This window comes from Amblyomma americanum, chromosome 6 (assembly GCF_052857255.1).
Source record: "Amblyomma americanum isolate KBUSLIRL-KWMA chromosome 6, ASM5285725v1, whole genome shotgun sequence".
Lineage (NCBI taxonomy): Eukaryota > Metazoa > Arthropoda > Arachnida > Ixodida > Ixodidae > Amblyomma > Amblyomma americanum.
Genome location: NC_135502.1, coordinates 109452557 through 109473644, shown reverse-complemented (window position 1 = coordinate 109473644; position 21088 = coordinate 109452557). Strand labels below are relative to the sequence as shown.

General features: G+C 46.1%; 1 protein-coding gene across 1 annotated transcript; it reads right to left on the bottom strand.

Moving 5' to 3' along the window:
• Positions 1–269: 269 nt before the first annotated feature.
• Positions 270–11955, bottom strand: LOC144095446 (uncharacterized). Its single transcript, XM_077629183.1, has 4 exons — positions 11865–11955; positions 6422–6441; positions 838–1014; positions 270–806 (listed from the first exon to the last, which is right to left on the bottom strand). Exons 1-4 carry the CDS (start codon positions 11953–11955, stop codon positions 270–272), a joined length of 825 nt encoding a protein of 274 aa, XP_077485309.1.
• Between the last annotated feature and the right edge of the window lie 9133 nt (positions 11956–21088).

The following is a 21088-nucleotide window of genomic DNA, read 5'->3' as shown; positions in this document are numbered from 1 at the left end:
TCGACAGGGACCGAAATTTCAACAAATTTCAGACTAGACTTAATGAAGAGAGCGACACCGCCTCCTTTCCCATGCTGCCTGTCCGCCCTAATTACAACGAAACCTGGAGGAGTTATTTCATAGTCAATTATACCATCATGTAGCCACGTTTCGGTGACCGCGATGACATCAGGCGAATGAGTTAGGATTAAAGAGATAAAATTTGGAAGCTTGTTTACTAAACTTCTGGCATTGATGATCAGAACACGAAGGTTGGCGGCAGTGTCCCGTCAGTCAGAATCTGCGGGTGGCTTGGCAGCAGTAGCATTAGCAGCTGCAGTGTGCGGGGGCGTTGATTTCGAATCTTTGACCAAACTTTTCTCAACATCATCCCAGTTGAACCGCACGCTATCAATAAACACGTGGTCATAACGCAAATGAACCTTCGAGCCACTGTCACGATAAGATTGCGTTGCATCCCATATTTTTTTCCGGATCAATCGAACGTGAGCAGAGAAATCCTCGGATAAGCTAATGCCTGAATTTTTGAGCCTATGAGCATTTTTTAACGCTTGAGTTTTTTCCCGAAAGTCAAGTAGCTTAACGATGACAGGACGAGGGCGCCCTTCCTGCTTTCTACCTAGCCGATGATACCTTTCTATTTTAGGACAATCCAACTGAAGGTTGTCGATGAATACCATAGTCACCGCAATGAACAGAGCTTTGTTAGTTTCTTCATCTTCTTCAGCAAGACCGTGAAATATAAGATTGTTTCTGCGAGAACGGTTTTCCAGCTCATCATTCCTTGAAGCAAGCTTGCTAACAACCTCAGAACGAATTCAACTGGCGTTGCACGGCCCCGTCGCTTGCGTCGCCGTTCGAGGTCGGCGAGCTTGACTCAAGAGCAGAGACTCGTGATTCAAGTGCCTCAAAACGAGAGTTCACTCTCTGCTGGAAACGTTTTATATCTGCAATATCTTCGGCCATTTTTCTCTGGCCCGCAAGCAATTCGGCAAGCATTTCATTAATAGCTGGCTGATTGGAAGTGGAGCAAGCGTCATCAATGCTTGCTACTTGAACATTAACGGAAGAAGATGTAGAACGTGTGCCTGGTTTTGAACTGGGATTGCTGTGAGAGGGTCCAGGATTAGTTTACACATCTCCGCTTAAGAGAACACTAGCAATGCAGTGAACAAGCTGTGAATACAACGATACAGACACATAACGAAAACCGCGATTGCGTGGGCGAGGAAACAGCATCAAAAATCTGTCATCAGAGCGGACGCAACGTGCGTTTTCAAGAAAACGTACCTGCGTGAAGAATAAGAAGCGGATCAGCATGCTGCCGCTTTCGCTGTCTCCTAGCCCACTCTTTGATGACCCTGCTTTGATAAATACCCTTTGATAATACCCACTGTATCGCTGGTGGGTATCTGGCAGCACTGGGGATCGAGCCTCCCACCCACCGCGTGCGAGGCGGATTCTCAAGACCGCTATGCCACCGCGGCGGTGTTTTCATAAATGTATTGGAAGATGCCGCTTCTTCTATTATATGTTAGCAATTTATGTAGTTTTTCGAGGATATGAAAAATTGTTTACCTTTTTTCTACTCTGTATCACAGGTGCACTGCGTGGGGCATTACAGGGTCAAGATCCTGAGCCTGGCACGGCTGCTTTTCACGGCGAGGGTGTTTGCTAAACCTAGTTCTAGTAGTAGCATAACAACTGTGCACGTTCCTCGGAAGTGTGAGGAAGGAAACCACGGGATGTTCGGATTAAAGTTCATCACTGACAGTCCCTTCATTTAAGATATGCAAAGAAAAAAAAACTGGGATATTTGTTTGTGTGAGGAAGGAAACCACGGGATGTTCGGATTAAAGTTCATCACTGACAGTCCCTTCATTTAAGATATGCAAAAAAAAAAACTGGGATATTTGTCTGTGTGAGGAAAGAAACCACGGGATGTTCGGATTAAAGTTCATCACTGACAGTCCCTTCATTTAAGATATGCAAAAAAAAAAGAAACTGGGATATTTGTTTGTGTGAGGAAGAAAACCACGGGATGTTCGGATTAAAGTTCATCACTGACATTCCCTTTATTTAAGATATGCAAAAAAAAACTGGGATATTTGTTTATGTGAGAAAGGAAACCACGGGATGTTCGGATTAAAGTTCATCACTGACAGTCCCTTCATTTAAGATATGCAAAAAAAAACCGGGATATTTGTTTGTGTGAGGAAGGAAACCACGGGATGTTCGGGTTAAAGTTCATCACTGACAGTCCCTTCATTTAAGATATGCAAAAAAAAAAAAACTGGGATATTTTTTTGTGTGAGGAAGAAAACCACGGGATGTTCGGATTAAAGTTCATCACTGACAGTCCCTTTATTTAAGATATGCAAAAAAAAATGGGATATTTGTTTGTGTGAGGAAGGAAACCACGGGATGTTCGGGTTAAAGTTCATCACTGACAGTCCCTTCATTTAAGATATGCAAAAAAAAAAAACTGGGATATTTTTTTGTGTGAGGAAGAAAACCACGGGATGTTCGGATTAAAGTTCATCACTGACAGTCCCTTCATTTAAGATATGCAAAAAAAAAAACTGGGATATTTGTCTGTGTGAGGAAAGAAACCACGGGATGTTCGGATTAAAGTTCACTGACAGTCCCTTCATTTAAGATATGCAAAAAAAAAGAAACTGGGATATTTGTTTGTGTGAGGAAGAAAACCACGGGATGTTCGGATTAAAGTTCATCACTGACAGTCCCTTTATTTAAGATATGCAAAAAAAAAACTGGGATATTTGTTTATGTGAGAAAGGAAACCACGGGATGTTCGGATTAAAGTTCATCACTGACAGTCCCTTCATTTAAGATATGCAAAAAAAAACCGGGATATTTGTTTGTGTGAGGAAGGAAACCACGGGATGTTCGGGTTAAAGTTCATCACTGACAGTCCCTTCATTTAAGATATGCAAAAAAAAAAAAACTGGGATATTTTTTTGTGTGAGGAAGAAAACCACGGGATGTTCGGATTAAAGTTCATCACTGACAGTCCCTTTATTTAAGATATGCAAAAAAAAAACCGGGATATTTGTTTGTGTGAGGAAGGAAACCACGGGATGTTCGGGTTAAAGTTCATCACTGACAGTCCCTTCATTTAAGATATGCAAAAAAAAAAACTGGGATATTTTTTTGTGTGAGGAAGAAAACCACGGGATGTTCGGATTAAAGTTCATCACTGACAGTCCCTTCATTTAAGATATGCAAAAAAAAAGAAACTGGGATATTTTTTTGTGTGAGGAAGAAAACCACGGGATGTTCGGATTAAAGTTCATCACTGACAGTCCCTTTATTTAAGATATGCAAAAAAAAAATGGGATATTTGTTTGTGTGAGAAAGGAAACCACGGGATGTTCGGATTAAAGTTCATCACTGACAGTCCCTTCATTTAAGATATGCAAAAAAAAACCGGGATATTTGTTTGTGTGAGGAAGGAAACCACGGGATGTTCGGGTTAAAGTTCATCACTGACAGTCCCTTCATTTAAGATATGCAAAAAAAACTGGGATATTTGTCTGTGTGAGGAAAGAAACCACGGGATGTTCGGATTAAAGTTCATCACTGACAGTCCCTTTATTTAAGATATGCAAAAAAAAAACTGGGATATTTGTCTGTGTGAGGAAAGAAACCACGGGATGTTCGGATTAAAGTTCATCACTGACAGTCCCTTCATTTAAGATATGCAAAAAAAAAAACTGGGATATTTGTCTGTGTGAGGAAAGAAACCACGGGATGTTCGGATTAAAGTTCATCACTGACAGTCCCTTCATTTAAGATATGCAAAAAAAAAGAAACTGGGATATTTGTTTGTGTGAGGAAGAAAACCACGGGATGTTCGGATTAAAGTTCATCACTGACATTCCCTTTATTTAAGATATGCAAAAAAAAAACTGGGATATTTGTTTATGTGAGAAAGGAAACCACGGGATGTTCGGATTAAAGTTCATCACTGACAGTCCCTTCATTTAAGATATGCAAAAAAAAACCGGGATATTTGTTTGTGTGAGGAAGGAAACCACGGGATGTTCGGGTTAAAGTTCATCACTGACAGTCCCTTCATTTAAGATATGCAAAAAAAAAAAAACTGGGATATTTGTCTGTGTGAGGAAAGAAACCACGGGATGTTCGGATTAAAGTTCATCACTGACAGTCCCTTTATTTAAGATATGCAAAAAAAAAAACAACTGCGATATTTGTTTGTGTGAGGAAGGAAACCGCGGGATGTTAGGGTTAAAGTTCATCACTGACAGTCCCTTCATTTAAGATATGCAAACAAAAAAAACTGGGATATTTGTTTTTAAGAAAAGAGGTGTTTACAGTTTAATAAAATTTAGTGTAAGCGAAACTACACGTTCCACCAACACAAAACCCCGAGTGCCGAGCAGTGGGAGAGCCGGCTCACCAGCTGCGAGCTCGCCGCCCAACGGGCAATGGTGCAGCACGCAAGCGAAGCAGCGCGACTCAGTGGAGCCCTGGACTAGGGGCCCAACCCTGCTTTGAAGGTCAAGAGCCTGCAGCGATGCAGACGAAGACCGAACGCTAAACCCTTAATGGACCAAATAAAGTTTCTCTCTCTCTCTCTCATATAGTGGGCTCTCTTCCAGATTGGCCATCAGGTGGCTACACAGCTCAGCCTTTCGGCGACCTTCTCGGCCGTGCCCGTCGCACGGAGTTGCATACCTCCGGGTCCGAGCTGGACAAGGCAGTCTCCCACTGCTCCAGGTTGGAGAGACGCAAGTGCTCCGGGGGTTTGTCCGCGGGGCATAGAGTCGGCTGCTGGCACGCGGCTCTCTTTGCATTGATGAACTACTCTCTTCGTTGAAGGAGGGTGGCTCAAGGCCGCATAGGGGCTAGAAAAAGAGGGATGGAATGGTCGTCGGAGGAGGAGAGACGACGGCGACCGTGATGATAGTGAGCCACAGCCAGTTCAGTTTTTACGGACGTCCGTTGGAGGGCGGAGGAAGTATCGTTACGGGAAAATTTATCCTCCGTATGCACTTAACTCTAACACGCGAGGTCACCACGGAAGCGGTGCTAAGTGCCCCGGAAGCAAGACTTGTACAGATGAAAAACATGCCTTGCTTCGGGGCACATACGTCTTACCATTTCGTGCTCAGTGTCACACTTGTAGCTTGGAGTTAGGGATTTTTCGCTTTGCCTTTATATTTGAGGATTCATAACATTCGTACAGCGTGCACGTGTGTGCTGCATAGGTGTATAGTGCCGTCGATGGCGCATATATGGGTACCCTTTTGACGTGCCAGTTGGAAATGGGAGGGTCCCTTCCACTCTAGGAATTTTTTAAAACTTTATTAGTCTAAAATAGTGATCAAGTGTGGTTCTACCACGGAAAATTTTTGCTGGGGGTGGGGGGGGGGGGGGGGGGCACTCTGGCCAGCACAATGCGCGGCACAGACGCTGCCGCCGTTGTCCGGTGTCCGCTGCCGCGGTCCAGTGCTGACGCTGCAGAAACTTGGTAGCGTTGCTTGCCGCAACCACGCGAACGGCCTCAATGCATGTTCCCGGCGAAAGAAAAGCAGAAACGGAAGCCGCCGCCTCCTCCTCGACCTCCCCTCGGAGCTGTCTGCCTGCCCTAGGCCAGCAACGCCACCCCTCGAGCCGCCGATGCGAGACACTTTTTGTTTCCTTCATTTCATGCGCCTGTCTTCCTGGTCGGCGTCGTGCCGCTGCGGTCTGCCGCCGTGACGCCTCTCGGGCAGCTTGAACATAGTACGGAGAGTCGCGCGGCACCCTCTCTGCGCTGATCGGCGCGCAGGGCTTGGGGTTCGAACTACGAATCTTTTATGTTTTATGTTTATGTTTTATGGGGTTTTAACGTCCCAAAGCGACTCAGGCTATGAGACGCCGTAGTGAAGGGCTCCGGAAATTTCGACCACCTGGGGTTCTTTAACGTGCACTGACATCGCACAGTACACGGGCGTCTAGAATTTCGCCTCCATCGAAATTCCACCGCCGCGGCCGGGATCGAACCCGCGTCTTTCGGGCCAGCAGCCGAGCGCCATAACCACTCAGCCACCGCGCTACGAACCTTTTAAACCTGGGCGTCGCCATATTACTCCCTGGTCTGCCGTGTGCACTTGGCGCTAGCACTTACACCCCGCTTGCTTGCAAGGTGCACACGTCTGTCAAGTGAGCAATATGGCGACGCACAAGAAGCGCTTTTTGTAGAATTCCCAGCAGGGTTGTTTAGCAGGCATATGTATGGCACAGGTGCAGTTAGTAAGGCCGAACGTCCGGCGTGGGCGCATTGCTGAAAAATACAGTAATTACATTACTACGATGCTCTGACGCGTGAATTCCAAGCAATGTCTTGATAGACAGACTAGTATTGAGCATACGTTCTGAAACAGGAGCATACCAGATTCCTCGGGGTGAGCCCTGCAGAAGGAGGGGGACAGGTGCTCACAATCGGTATACATAACCCTTTTGAAAAGGTCTTATAGGGCTACAAATCCATGGACCGCCTTTCAGGCAGCTTGTACGATCGATCAAGTCAGTTGTCTGCGCCTCTTAAAATTATACCAGAGGGGTAACGACACCATCACCGTGATAAATTAAAAGCTTTGCGGTCAGGAGCGCTCTGTCTTAGCCTGATATATGAATGATAGAGAGATCAATGCTCAAACACCGTCATAAACTATGAAAGAGTAAAAATTACGGCCTCATGGACGTCTTCACATGTGACCACTCAATGCCAGACAGTCACGGTAGACGATTTCGTCACGTCGTGATTGGCGTCACAATATATCAATCATTGGCATGAGGTGTTCAATTATCCCTGTCTTGAGCAAACGAGAAGTATTCACGAGGGGCCCCACTGTTCGGCTCAACTCTTAGGCGATGTGGGCTGGGCAACATTATTTTTCTTTCTTTTTTCTCTGCCCACACTAATATATGTTCGGCTCAACTAAGGATGACAATTATTTGCTTTAAGTGGCGCCAAAGCAGCGCCATGAGTAATGTGTTTCGGTCTCCTCAAGGTGAGGTAAAAGACCCATTTTTGCAAGCATTTCACCTCGTGTTTAGAGCCCTCCAAGAAGAGTAGAAAATGTAACAATAAAAATTGAGCGAGAGCAGCCTGTGCCTCCTTACAAAAAAAAAAAAAAAATCTATAACACAACTCCACTGACTTTTGTCAATAAAGTCTATAAACTTACTATTGACAAATCTTAGAGACTAAGCTATAGACAACACGAAACCTATATACAGCCTATTGATAATCTATAGATTTATTGCATAGACTTAATCGTCTCCTGTACACTGTACAGGAAGGAAGTGGAGCCTCTAAGAAGCCTATCGAAAGTCTACAGACAATTTTTATAAGAGCCAACCATGTTATTGCGGCCTTAAGCCAATAAAATATAGCAGAATCGAGGCCTGGGACTGCCTAAAGCAGAAAATGTGAAGACAATCCCATTTGAATGGGGAACAGGAAATCGGGCTTCACTCAGAGACACCCGTTCACCAGGCTGGGGGAAGACATCCATCGGAAAGCCTGCGGGTGCCCCGCGTCGTCACTAGGGAATCGAACCCCGCACTTCCCGCATGCGAGGCGGATGCTGGAACTATTAAGCCACCACTGCGCTCAAAGCCACTAACGGGGTGAAACGTTAAGAAGTTCGTAGGCGCTTTATGCGCTGGGAGTGTTAACCGCCTAAATGTAAGGAAATGGCGCGCAGGTTACGATGCGCAAGAAGGGTTGCTCCAAGCTTACTTTGTGCGACTTAAACGGTCTAAAATATACGCGCATATCTCAAGGCAGGATACACCGAGACATCTTGGCGACTAGTGCCTCGTGAGCGAGGAGCGCGACTATTTCACTTTCAGATTAGGCGGAATGAATGCGCCAGTCAGCCCTGAGCGTAAAGGTCTCCGCCACGCTTGCTTGCGACTTCACTCAGGCACCGGCTGGCTGAAGACTCATGGGCTGAGCAGATGGACAAGTGAAGTACACACGGCGTCTCGGCTATAGCGCGAGTCTGTTGTAAAATATAGTTCACTTCTACATGATACCGACATGAAACTCCTGCAGCATTGTTGGCAGTCGCTTGAAGAAGGTTTTTTTTTTGCGAAGTATAATGTTGCGAAGTATAAGGGGCTCTGAAACGCCTTCCGAGGAGAGCACATTAACTCACTTAACCACTGCACTGTGTTGCCATGAAAACCAGAGCCAAATAATACTCTTCTACACGCAGCAGACGACCCACAAACACGCGTCAAAGTTGGCGAGCCATTAACGGCGACTTTTTCATGCTCGCACCCTCCTGCGTCCCCCGCATCTGCGTAGACATGGTGAGAGGTGGCCATTGGTTAGATTCTTTCAGACGTCAGGCAGCTACCGTGGCCGCGGCCAATAAGCCGCTTATCTCCGGCGGGTCGGGAAGCTCCGCTCCCAGAGGGGGGTCGGTGAAGGAGCGCCTACCTTCCAGCGTGCAAAAAGTGACGAGAGGAGAAGGAAAGGCGCGAAGACGCTGAAATTCAAATTTTAACGACAGATAACTCAGCTTCTACACAGCGCATTTAAAAAATCCTTGCTGGACACTATTCGCGAAGCGGCGTCCTTCAATATCCCAGGCATGCCGCAACTTTATTAGAGCCCCCTTCAGAGCCCCTTTAAGATATTCAGTTTTTAAAAGCTTTTATTGAGACACTCGAAAGGAAGTGACAGAATTTTCGCTGCATTATGTTTCCAACTGCCAAGAGTTCTTTTACTGGCCGCGGCCATGGTACTGCCTGAGGTCTGAAAGAATCTATCCAATAGCCGTCTTTCAAGTATACGAGCGACGGAGGAGGGTGCGAACATTAAAAAGTTGCCGGGTAGGGCTCGCCAACTTTCGCGCGTAATTGTGGGTTCTCTGCGTGTAGAGGTGTATTACTTGGCTCAGGTGTTCATGACAACACAACGCAATGATTGAGCGAGTTGATGTGCTTTCCTCGGCAGGTGTTTCAGAGCCCATTTAAGTCACAAAACTAGTGGCTTAAGAAATATCGGCAATGATCATTCGTGCTTCACGCTTCATGCGCGCCAGATACGAACCACCACTGAAGGTTCACAGAAAGTTTTGTGCTGTTTATGGTGATGTTGTGAACCGACAAAGCGTGGCGAAGAGGTGCCGTGCATTTTCGGGAGGTAGAACAGATGTTCAAGGCGCAAAAAGGAGCAGGGGGCCGTCTGGCGTCACTTCGCAAAATCTAAGATGAAATTGATTGAAATAATCATGTGGCGATAAGGGAATCGCTCGAACTTGTTCCCAAAGTGTCGAAGAGTGTGGCTGATGAAGCCGCGAGCTACAGTACTTCACTCAAAATAAGCGGAGCGGACATCCGCCAAATGGCGTGCGCCTGCTTGGTCGCTTCCGCATCGCTTCTAGCAATTAAGGTTCAAGAGGGAGGTTTTAGTGCGTCCACCGTAAAGCCTGGACCTGGCGCCCAGTGGTTTTCACTATCTTTTTCTCCATGTGAAGAAACATCTCGATGGGAAATTGTTCTCCGATACCAACGAGTTGGCACGAGGAGTCGTCACGTGGTATTGCGCGCGGCAGGCGGGAGACTTCTATGACCACGTGGTATCCCGGGCTAAACAAGTGTTTGTCTAATGGCGGCAAATAGGCGGGAAAATAAAGAAATGTAATGTGATCTCTTGTGAGGTAAGGTTTTATGAAATACAAATTCTCCACAACCGTGCGCGCACCTTTGTATTTTACTTTCCGGACACCACTCGTATAAATTTGACCAGTTTTTTTTTTACCTTTTCATTGGACTCCTTCTTTCATGTCTCTCCTATCCGGCTTGACAAGAGGGGAGAGGTGGAAAATAGACAATATTTTTAGCGCGGCACGCGTGTTGAGATGAATCTGACACCACCTGTCACCTGCAGTGGTTCATCGGATCTGCGGTGTACCTTGGTCGCTCTCGCCGGTGATTCAGTGCACCTGTTGTTGTCTCTTCTCAGCCTCGGGCCACGGCGAGAACTCTGGGGGTTTGTTGTGTACGCAGCCCCTGCGGAGCAGGAAGCGAATTTGATCGAGCGTTTCCTCATCGCTCTGTAAGAGATTAACCGCATGCCTCCGACTCACACTGGTATACAAAGTTCCGGCGTAATTTGCAGCCACGCTTTTTTCACAGGCGTGCATAGGTCTCTCTACAGCTTGGACAGTGGCTCAGATTGGGATAGTGGGTTATAATCACGGTCTTGCGTTGGTGGGCTTTTGAAACTTTGACACAACAACGTTGAACAGCAGAACGCGGATCCGTGCTCTGTGCTGTTTCCCGTTACTAAAGTGGCGCTTTGGGTTAGTTGGTGTGGCATAGCGAAGAGACACAGCATGGGTTAAAACTGGACCACTGTGAGAGACATGGACGAGAGCTGTTCGTGTCTTTCACTGTGTCTAGTTTTGTCCCGTGCTGTGTCTCTTCTCGATACTGCGTCGAAGTTTCTAAAAGCGCAACAATGCAAGGCCACAACATGAGGCCATCATCTGGAATGAAGGGAAGAACATAACAGAACTGCGTCCCTTAACCCCCCCCCCCCCCCCTCCAACCCCCGGTTCCTGCGTGCATGGCTATGACTGTCGCTGACAGTTGTGCTTAAAGGGGCACACACATGAAATTTAAAACGCAAACAAACGATATTATTTGTTTCATGACCGTAAGGAGATGCCTTTTAGCAAGTTTCAATCGCAGGCGTTGAATGGAACGTAATTTATTATGATTTTGAATGTTGTCCGAGGAGCCGCTCGGCATTGTTATCCGCATCGAGTGACGTCGAAGATGCATTTGCCCCAATTATCCTGACGTCGTCGAACGCAGTGGTTGTTCACAGGAACAACCAGTGCTTGCCCGCGGCGCTGACGTAGTCAGTATTGTGGTAGTCCAGTCCAGGTTGGTCGGTCGACTGTGACGTCAAGGTGCGCTCTTTAGTGCTGGCGCCGACCGAGACCGAAACTGCCAGTACAAAATCCTGTGTAATTAATTACTAACGCTGCACACTTGTGTTTCGAGCTCATTTTCATGATTACTAGGCCCGTGGGCCTCTTTCAAGGCAAAAAAAGAAACGGACACCCAGTAACTTTATGTTTATGTGTGCACACTTTTAATACTTGAGCGAGTGGTATTCGCAACTCTGCACGAGTGCCTTTCGTGCTGTTACTGGAGATGAGCCATATCCCCGTGAAATGGCCTGCTTGGTGTAGTCAATCGAAATTCGCCTAGCCAGTTTCTCAGAAACGCGCCGAAATCCTGCTGTGTGGGCCATTCAGCACGTCAGCCGACTCTGTATGAAGCGTCGCGTCTCAAAAGCCACGGGCCACCTGCGCCTTGGGCGGCGGCGCCGACCACCTGTACTGCCGATTCTGACTGACGCTGTAGACAGCATGCAGATCACTTTGTTTCACAGCGAGAAGTTGCTATCGAGCTGTCTTTCCGAAAAGGACGTCAGTATAGTCCGTTGCTCTAAAGGGCGACGCAGTAAAGAAATTTCACCCCGGAGCGGGATTCGAACCACCACCGCCGGTGAAAACAGAGCTGCTTCGTTTCCCGACGCCCATTCGACCATCGCCGCAGCTTCGCCGCCTCTCGCCGACCAAAGGAAATTGTGCGTCGCTGGATGACGATGAATTTTTATGGCGCAGGGGCAGCTTTGGTCAAGGAGTGCCATGGCACGTGGTTTGTCGTTTTACTCGAGCTGGGGTTATGCACCCTTTTCCCAAGCATTTCACCGCAGATAAGGCGAGCACCAAGCCAGAAAAAGCATGCACCCGTTGCATCACCGGTGGATCACCGGTTAATGGGCGCTCCCCAACCGTTCTTGGGACGGGCCGACGTGTCCTTCCCAATCGGACACAGTGGGTGGCTCATAGGGTTGTGCCGTGAAGACACCTCGGGGGCCGTCATTGTCGCGGAATCTTTAACACTCCTAGTCTCGGCTTTCTCAACGTATGCGCGAGACAGACGAGCGTTGACCCCTCGACAAACGTGTTTACACAGACAGGCCTTAGTCGGAGGTCGTCAAATCAGGCACATGTTCAAAACTTTGAGTAGGGCTCCGCAGGCAGTTCGGGTGTCGCTACGATTTGTTAGCAGCGCGGACCTGGACTCACGGCGGATGTGCATGGATGGCGTGGGTGGCTGCATATGTATTCATATACCTCTCTGTTCTCGTCTATGACCCTCTTTGTTTCCCGCTTTCCCAATTAGCTATATATCCAACACCCCCTAGACTTTCAAGTCCGTAGTGCTCGCTCCGTGACGTCACGAGGTATAGGCGGGTGCGCGTCGTTGGCATGAGAGCAGGAAATGAATTAGCGCCCGCGAAATCTGCACCCATATCTTCGCAAGACATCTGAGCATGCTATTGACTTTCATGGTACCTGCTACGAATAATACCACCAGGAGCAAATGACTTCGAAGGCTTGTTTTGTTGACTCTCTGGACACTTTTTATTTAGGTTGATGTGCCTTTTCATGCTGGTTTTCATTGCTGTTCGAGCGCCGATGTTGATGTTGCTATATGCCTCGATCCGAGCTCTCTGCCTTTCTTTGTGTATAAATCTGTGTCCCTCTCTCCCGAGGTTTCGGACTCTGTTAAGACGCGGAAAGTGATAACGCAAAAGGCGCCGGTATGCTGTGCGATGTCAATGTACGTTTAAGATCCCCAGACGGTGGAAATTATTCCGGCGCCCTTCACCACGGCATTTCTTTCTTTCTTTCTCCTTTCACTGCCACTTAATTTCCTCCCGTCCCCCACAGTGCTGTACAGCTAGGTGTCCACCGACCGAGAAATGAGATAGTTATTGCGCACTTCATTTCCTCAAACCCAATTTTTTTTTTGCCTCCGCGATGGCTTCGCGGTATCGTAGTCACGCGATCACCTGATTGGTACTCCTTATTTGGTCGTCACGCCGGCCAGCTGACGCGATCGGCGAGGAAGCGTGGAAGGGAATTGGATGGTACGTCACGTGATCGAGAGGCGGTCGCCTTATATGGTCTCGAGTCCAGCTTTCTTGTACGCCACTTTTAATTGTCAGGCAGCTGTGGAATACTCTGGTGTCGATACTGTTATGAACCTATTGATGGGAACAGCCTAACCATACGATGCGCAGCAAAATTTTACTTTCAGAGTTTGCCCTGAGGCCCGCGGGCGAGACGCCCCTCGGACGATCGGTCATTAGGCGGGCCACGATCTTGGTCGAGGTGAAGGAATTTTCACACTGAAGCTAAAGCAACCAGTGAGGCTCTGCAGTCAGATAAAAGCTCAAGCAGGCTTCAATAAACGAATTTTCCACCTTGTTTTGGAGCCTTGCTGTTAGTTGACTGATTGATCAATCATTCGATCAATCAGTCGATCAATCTCGATCGATTTGCTGACTGAAACCTCACTAAAGATGCAATTGGTGTTCCTTAAACGACAGTTTGCTCGTTCTCTGTAGTGATGAATTTCGCGGCGTCTAAAAATTCCCGGCAATACGCCACACCGGACAGCTCCGTCGAGTCCTGACCTCTGCTCGATAGATAAATATTTAGCGCTAACTCACATGGCATATAGCAGCTAAATAAGAACAGAACCACTCGTCTTGATGGCTATCAGACTGTGCCTTCTTATTACCCACGATTTCACAGTTCGACAGCCGCCAAAAAAAAAGAAAAAGAAAGAAACGAATATGACGGCGTGTTCTCAAATCATATTCCAGCTAAATATTACTGCGTTAGCTGTCAGCCAGTCAGTCAGTTTTTATTTGCAGGAAAATCACATCACAGGTCCCTGCCCCCGTAATGAAAGGAGCAGCCTACACCAGTACAGCAGAGATCTGGTACAAAAAAGAGAACCTGCGTTACAGATAGTACACGCATACATACAGCATGGCTGTACTTAAGCACTATGGGCAGTTTTTTTTTAAATCACATTGAAGATTCGCTGAAATATCGCAAAAACACGTAAAAAGAAGTAAACAATTGAAAAGAAAATTTACATTTATCATTGTTACTTAACAATCTCAGCTGAAAACAAAATTGCCCGTAGTTCACGTTTGAACTTTTTTCTAGGTAGGCAGAAATCTAAAATAGAAGCAGAGTTATTTAACATGTCTATTACCTGGTATTCCAGATCTTGTTTTCCATAATTTGTTCTGACTTTTTTATTTCTGCGTTTGGGATTACGAATATCATATTGAGCCAAAACAGGTGTGTAAACACTGTGCAGTTTCTTTTTATATATTTGCTGTCCCAGTATCCATAAATAGACTTTACTTGCTGGTAAAACATCAAATCTGGGAAAAAGTGGTTGCGTCGACAACAGTCTAATAGGGCCAATGTGGTTCACAAAAACTCGGAGGACACGTTTTTGCAGCAGTTGTAGCCTTTCATAGTTCCCTTTTGTCGTTGTTCCCCAGACCAGAATGCCATACAAAAGTTTATAATAGAACCGGGAGCAATGTAGGGATTGCTTTAGCCACAGGGGTAGAAGAGAAGCTATTTTTCTAATACATCCAACAGACTTCGCGAGTTCGGACAGCAGATGATTAACATGAGGGGTCCAAGACAACTCTTCACTAAACCATACCCCAAGGAACTTTTGCACACTTACTTGTTCTAAGATGTGTCCTCTGTACTGTAAGTTAATTATTTTTTATGCTTATTGATTGATTTAAATATCATGTACTTCGTTTTTACTGCATTCAACTGAAGTTTGTTGTGCTGCAACCATGTGGATAAATCATTTAAATACAGATTGGCCGATTGCTCAATGTCATGCAGTGTTCTACCTGAAAAGAATAAACTAGTGTCGTCTGCAAACATGGTTATTGTGGGTGTTCTTTATAGCTCCGTTATGTCATTCTCATACAGAAGGAAATGTAACGGGCCTAATATCGAATCTTGTGGGACGCCTAGTTTAATGCCAAGTTATTTTGAAGAAATACAGTCTATTTTAACAAACTGACGCCGAAACGATAAGTAGCTCTTGATAAGGTCCAATTTGATGACTCGAATACCATAGCAATCTAATTTTATAGCTAAGATTTCGTGGTCAGCGGAATCAAAAGCTTTGCGTAGATCGAGAAATGTTCCTAAGGTGAAGAGCCGATATTCAAAATTTCTGATTATTTGCTGCTTGATGGCAAGAAGGGCGTCCTGAGTTGTCTTATTTTTCTGAAAACTTGTTTCCCAAAAAGGTGCCGTGCGTGTGTGCGCACATTAAGCATCTAGGAATTTAACACTTCTTTGTTTATAACTTTTCAGAAAGGTCATTAATTAAGGTCATTGCACGAATATTTTACTCAGACGAATAAATAACATTGTAATTAGCGTTCCAGTGCTACTGGTTTCAGCAGCTACAATAGGAACTAATGGGAATGTGCTAATAAACCCTTATACTGAAACCATCAGGATCCCTCCTATTCAACTGCTGTCCTCTACCACAAAAAAAACAACAACCTTGCCTTAGCTTCTCCTTTCATTATTCAACTCGTCTTTTTTTACACTTGTGCGGCTAAATCCCCCGTATGGTCCCATAATCTTCCCGAAGTACGTTGGGAAGAAGAGCCTTCCAAAGGAAACACCCCCCCGCGGGTGCAACATTCGGCCACAACCATCGGTGAAATGCATCTCCCACTTGAGAACCCTCACCCACCGCCATCACCTCCAGAAGGCCTCCACCCGCTGTCACCCTCCAGATGGCCTACATGCACCCACTATCCACCCACCAGAAGCGCATGCGGCACCGGAACAGTAAGTGACGGCGAAGTCAATTCAATGACACAGTGCGAAAGCGATCGATGTAAAAACGAAGCGTGCAATCAATGCTGCCACCGCAGATTTGCCGCATCACATCGTATGATGGGCTTGCATTTTTGTTAATCACAAAATGAACAAGGGACGGAAAACCTCTCAGCGTTTGCCAACGTTTCGACAAGTGGACTGGTCTTCGTCCGGGGCAAGGCGTTCATCATTGGAAGGGTTTTTATAGGGCCTTCACTCCGAGGAGGAAGGCCCAGAGAGGAGGAGGGGACGTGAACTGGGAAAGGGCGTTAGGATGGGGAGGGTGAATATTGTCCAGGCATGATGGCTGCTAAACAGGATGAACCGGTGGACCTGCAGGATTGTGAAAAGAACAGGGCAGATCAGCAGAAAGGAATCCGGGGGTGTGGAGAGATAGCGGGCATGGGCTTGAAAGGCTGTGTACCCAGCTGCGACAGGTGGCTTGATATGACTGGCTGTGTTGACCTAAAAAGCTCAGATAAAAGGTTAGTCAGCATGGCGGAACGAAATGCTGGGAAAAATATAACAAAGGAAAAAGAGAGAAGAGAGAAAGCTTGAAAAGAAAGCGGGGGGGTGAAAGGGATACGGAAGACAAGTCTTCCTGAGAAGTGATGACAAGAGAAGCAGGGCACAGTGTAATAAAACTGAACAAAGAAGACAGGAAAAAAAAATGTCATTGAGGGGGTAAAGGACGGTTCGGGGCGGAAGGGCATGAAAGAAACGACTCGGCGGCGGTATATGAAGTGCCGGTACATACTCTGCCCATGCGCAAGACCTATTTATTTATTTATTTATTTATTTATTTATTTATTTATTTATTTATTTATTTATTTATTTATTTATTTATTTATTTATTTATTTTTATTTATTTTGTAAGACATACAATTGGGGTTTGCTGCTTCAGCGGCCAGTGCCGCCGAAGGAGAGAAAGCTGAAAAAGACGAAGCTTACGCAGTTCAGTTTGCGAAGAAGACGAAGCTGACGCTCTCGAACTCTTGGCTTGGAGCTACGCTGTGTCGACAAAGATTTTGCCTGTCCACATTTCTTGTGCGTCTGATTTGCGTCTTTACAATTTATGTATTTATTTATTTATTCAAGGTACCTACAGCGCCCTGAGGGGCATTATTGTAGGGGGGATTAAGTAGATTAACGGTAAGCATAGAAAGAATTCAATACAGCAACACAGAACAAAACAAAAAAAATAACAGAAAAATGTAAAGAACTTCCAATAAAGACAGCAGCATTCCAAATACACCTGTAACGCAGAGCCAACACTGAGAACAGCAAATATCGAATTATTACATTTTCAATGGCGGCCCAGAAATTGCCACTCTCAAATATTTCATTAGGCAGGAGGTTCCAGTCATTTATTGCGTTGGGAAAAGAGGAATATTTAATTGCATCAATCCGGCAGTTATACCCTCTGTTTTTCGTCGCATTGTCCCTTCTACTCGAAACGTAGTGAGGCTTCTTCAAATAGACGCTTTTATTAATTCCTGTTTTATTATTGTAGATGTCATGCAAAAACTTTATTCTCAATACTTTTCTTCCGTGGGATAATAATTTCCAAACAAAAGCTTCCTGGTAGTTCAGAGCTTCCACCCTTAAAAATATAATTCGAAGTTACGAGCCTTCCTGTCGGCTTCTGAACTCGCTCTAGCTTGTATTTTAAAATATTTGTGAACCGAGCCCAACCTATACGCATCCGTATTCGAGAATTGGCCTGATATTTGTAATGTACAATGTTTCTTTTAGACATGGAGTTGTATGTTTAAAGTTTCTTTGAAAACGGTTGAGTACGCTGGAAGCTTTGACAGCTATCGTGTCGACGTGTGCGGTCCCATCCAACTTCGCTGTAAACGTGATACCGAGATACTTTACGGTGTCCTTTGTCTGTGCTACGGATTGATTTAGATTAAGTTGAACAATTACGCCAGTGCCGGAATGTATGTACCTGAGCGATTCTAAGTTCCCCCTGGATATGTTGATCCCTGCTGGTTGTATAAGGTTTTAAATTTGTGTATTACGAATGCCTCCCTCTATTTTCTGTCCCTTGCAGAATGAACAGTTTAAGCTCATCGAAGTTGTGGCCGCGTTGACTAAAATGTTCCGCCACTGCCTTCTGAAGGTTCCTTGCTGTGTCAGCTCGATGACCTTTTAGTGTGGCGCTCATTGATTGCCCGGTTTCTCCGATATATTGTTTCTGACAAGAGGAGCATTGAAGCATGTAGATATCAAGCATGCGGATTATTGGAACCATCTGACCAACCTCTCTATACCTTGCATTTTTGTTGTTATTATTATTTCTTGCCTAGCCCGCGCAGCCTTTCAACTCTGGTTGTGTCCCATTTTCTGAGAACGCCGCCGAAAAGCGAGGACAGCGGCTCTCGGTATCATGTACCGCGTATCACTTTATATATACCACAGAAACTGACTTCAAACAAGTGCACGGCAGGATACGAAGAGGACTCGCTCCGCCCATGTGGCCGCGTGACCTCCGTCTGTTATCCGATTTCTAAAGATGAGTCGCCATTTTATGCACCACTTGATTCATTGGCGACCCAACACACTAGTTGCCTATAGCGCAGTCGTCCGCATATAACTAGCATTGCGTGCGGCGGTGCATTACATAGGATGCGACGAGTATTGCGCGTATATTTGGTCGAACATCGCTTCACTTCGAGGGATTACTGGGCGCTGTTCATGTTTCTCGCCAGCTGTTCCGCTTCCTATTTCTATGCAAGCTCTCTCATTTGTATTTTTATGACTGCAAGTTCCAACTTTATAACCCTATATAGCTACATGTTCGTTCGCTCCGCAGTATTGTACCTTACTTGAGTTTTTTTTTTTTTCCTCGTTATCTTGTGGCGTATTCCTTCATATTTCGTCCCACTTTGGCGCCTATAAAGAAAAAAATGAACCTCGAACAACTACGCTATTAGCAAGTTCTCTTAATGTATGCCGTACAAACTGCATGCTCAGATACATGCTCAAGCAAAGCTTTGCGAACGCAGGCGCAGAAGGAAACAATAAAAATAAAAGTTGAGCTCACAAGGCATTTACATGATGACGATTGTATTCTTGTTGCTTGTATTCGTATTTGTGTATTGAAGCTACTCCCCCCTGTAATGTTTACCCTGTGGAAATAATAAATAAATAAATAAATAAATAAATAAATAAATAAGAACTACAAGCCGCGCAGCCAGACTTATATCAAGGCAGTACTCCAGACATATCAGCATAACACAGATAAAGAATGCAGATAAGGCGCCAAAAGCAAAGGCTCAAACTCCCGCACTCAATATACACGGACACGACAGGCATTGATAAGGAAAAGTACCTCAAAGCACCCCACTGTATTTCTAACAGGATAGACGACAGTTTTATAGTACGGGAAATTACATGCAAAACGAACTACAAAAAGTACTCATTTTTTCCACGTACTATTTTCTGACTGGAGCATGTTGCTAGTTGAAGTTGTGAGTGTACATCGAGATGTATTTTTATGGCTAATCAATTATTTGTGATTTTACTGCTCTTTCAAACCATTATTTGCTGACCGAATTCACTGTTGCCCCTTATTTTGTATATTTTTGTCTAACTTATCTTGATACATTACTCCTTTGTCTTCTTCCCCCTTTTTGTTCTTCCTCTCATGTGATTTTTTTAACTGCTCCTCACTTTAATGTTGTACCCTCTTCCCTGCTATAATGCTTCGGCGCTGCAGGGTAAGGGTACTGAAGATAAATAAATAAACGTGGCGCATTTTGTGCACTGTTATTTTCATGATGATAGCCTGTGGCCCACCACTCCTGGAGAACACTTGGTTTTGATTAGCTACGCTTCTTGGGGCAGCAAAGTCGGTTGACGCGATAAAGTGGCGTTATTATAAGGCCATTCAGTTCTGCGTTCATGGCGTCACACAGTGGCTACTAGTTTCCTTTCGGGCTTTAAGCACAGTTTTAGCAATTGTCGAATGGTCATTCGACAATTGCTAGTACACAAGTGCAGTCTTCGCCAAAAGTAACCAGGCTGTTGGGTTTAGAGCTGTGGACGGGCCGCAATTCTGAGCCCGCGCCCGGCCCGGACCCTACACTAGTTACCACAGGCGGCCCGGCCCGACGCTAAAGAAGCCTGAGTTCGCCTGGCCCGGCCCGGCTCGGCCTTAGGCCGGGTTAAGGCCCGGCCCGACCTGCAATAAAGCGACGCCGACACAAAAAGAAACAATATCAGGAAAATCAGTTTATTTAAATGACTTTATTTAAATATTTACAGATGCAGCGTGCGCACAGAATTGTTATTCTAAGTTATTGTGCGAAAACAACAGGTTGTCCATTGGTGAAGGGTTAAGGCAAGTGCGGCGCTCCTGCATTATGAATCCGGCAGCGCTGAAGTTTCGTTCACTGCTTGAACTGGTGGCCGGAATGGCTAATAGCCTGTTAGCAAGAAGACCAAGTTTTGGGTACGTGGCTTCCTTGCTTTTCCAAAACTGCTCTTGTTCAGTTTCCGAGCACGGTGTCTGCGGGCAAGTATAATCGCTCAGCTCGTCTCGTTCAGCAGTCTGGTAGTCTGCAACTAGCTACTTGCTCCGACCGGGAGGACGAACAAGAGATAAGGCAAGCGCTTCCGGGTGCGCGTCATCGGAGCTTTGTGAAGCCTCGTCCTGAGAATGCCACAAAACACCCGATCGTCCCCTTGTTTGGGTGCCGACAGCGGCGAGTTGAAAAAGCTCACCCGTTTCTAAGGTGCTGCTGAAAGAAAACAGTGTCCTTTCTAGCATGGGCAGTGACGACGTGTGCTTCCTGTCGACTTCGGTCAACGACCAGTCTTCAAGCAACACCACTGCCGGCCGCTTGGCTGATTTGTATGTGTGGCAAAGGGGACCCCGCGTGCGCCGTGCACAGACTTACCTTCGCTTTCCTTCTCGGCCTTTCTACTGGGAGTCGCCTGCAAGCGGCGGCTTTTCCACAGCGTCGGTACTTGGCAGAACCGAAAACGCATTCCAAGCCTCGGCTAGCTTTCGTTCGCCTTTTGTTAGCGTGTGTACTTTTCTCCCGTCCCTGTGGATTCCTTTTTTGATGAATAAATGCATTGCACTTCCTGCTGTACCTACATGCGAGACGACAAGCATATTTTCGCATAAGGTACGCAGTCGAGATCGGGGAGCCCGACCGAGACATAGAAAGCCTGGGCCCGGCCCAAGCTCGAGTGAGAGAATCTCCAAATGGCCCGAGCCCGGCCCACGGGCCGGGCCGGGTCCGGGCTTTCGGGCC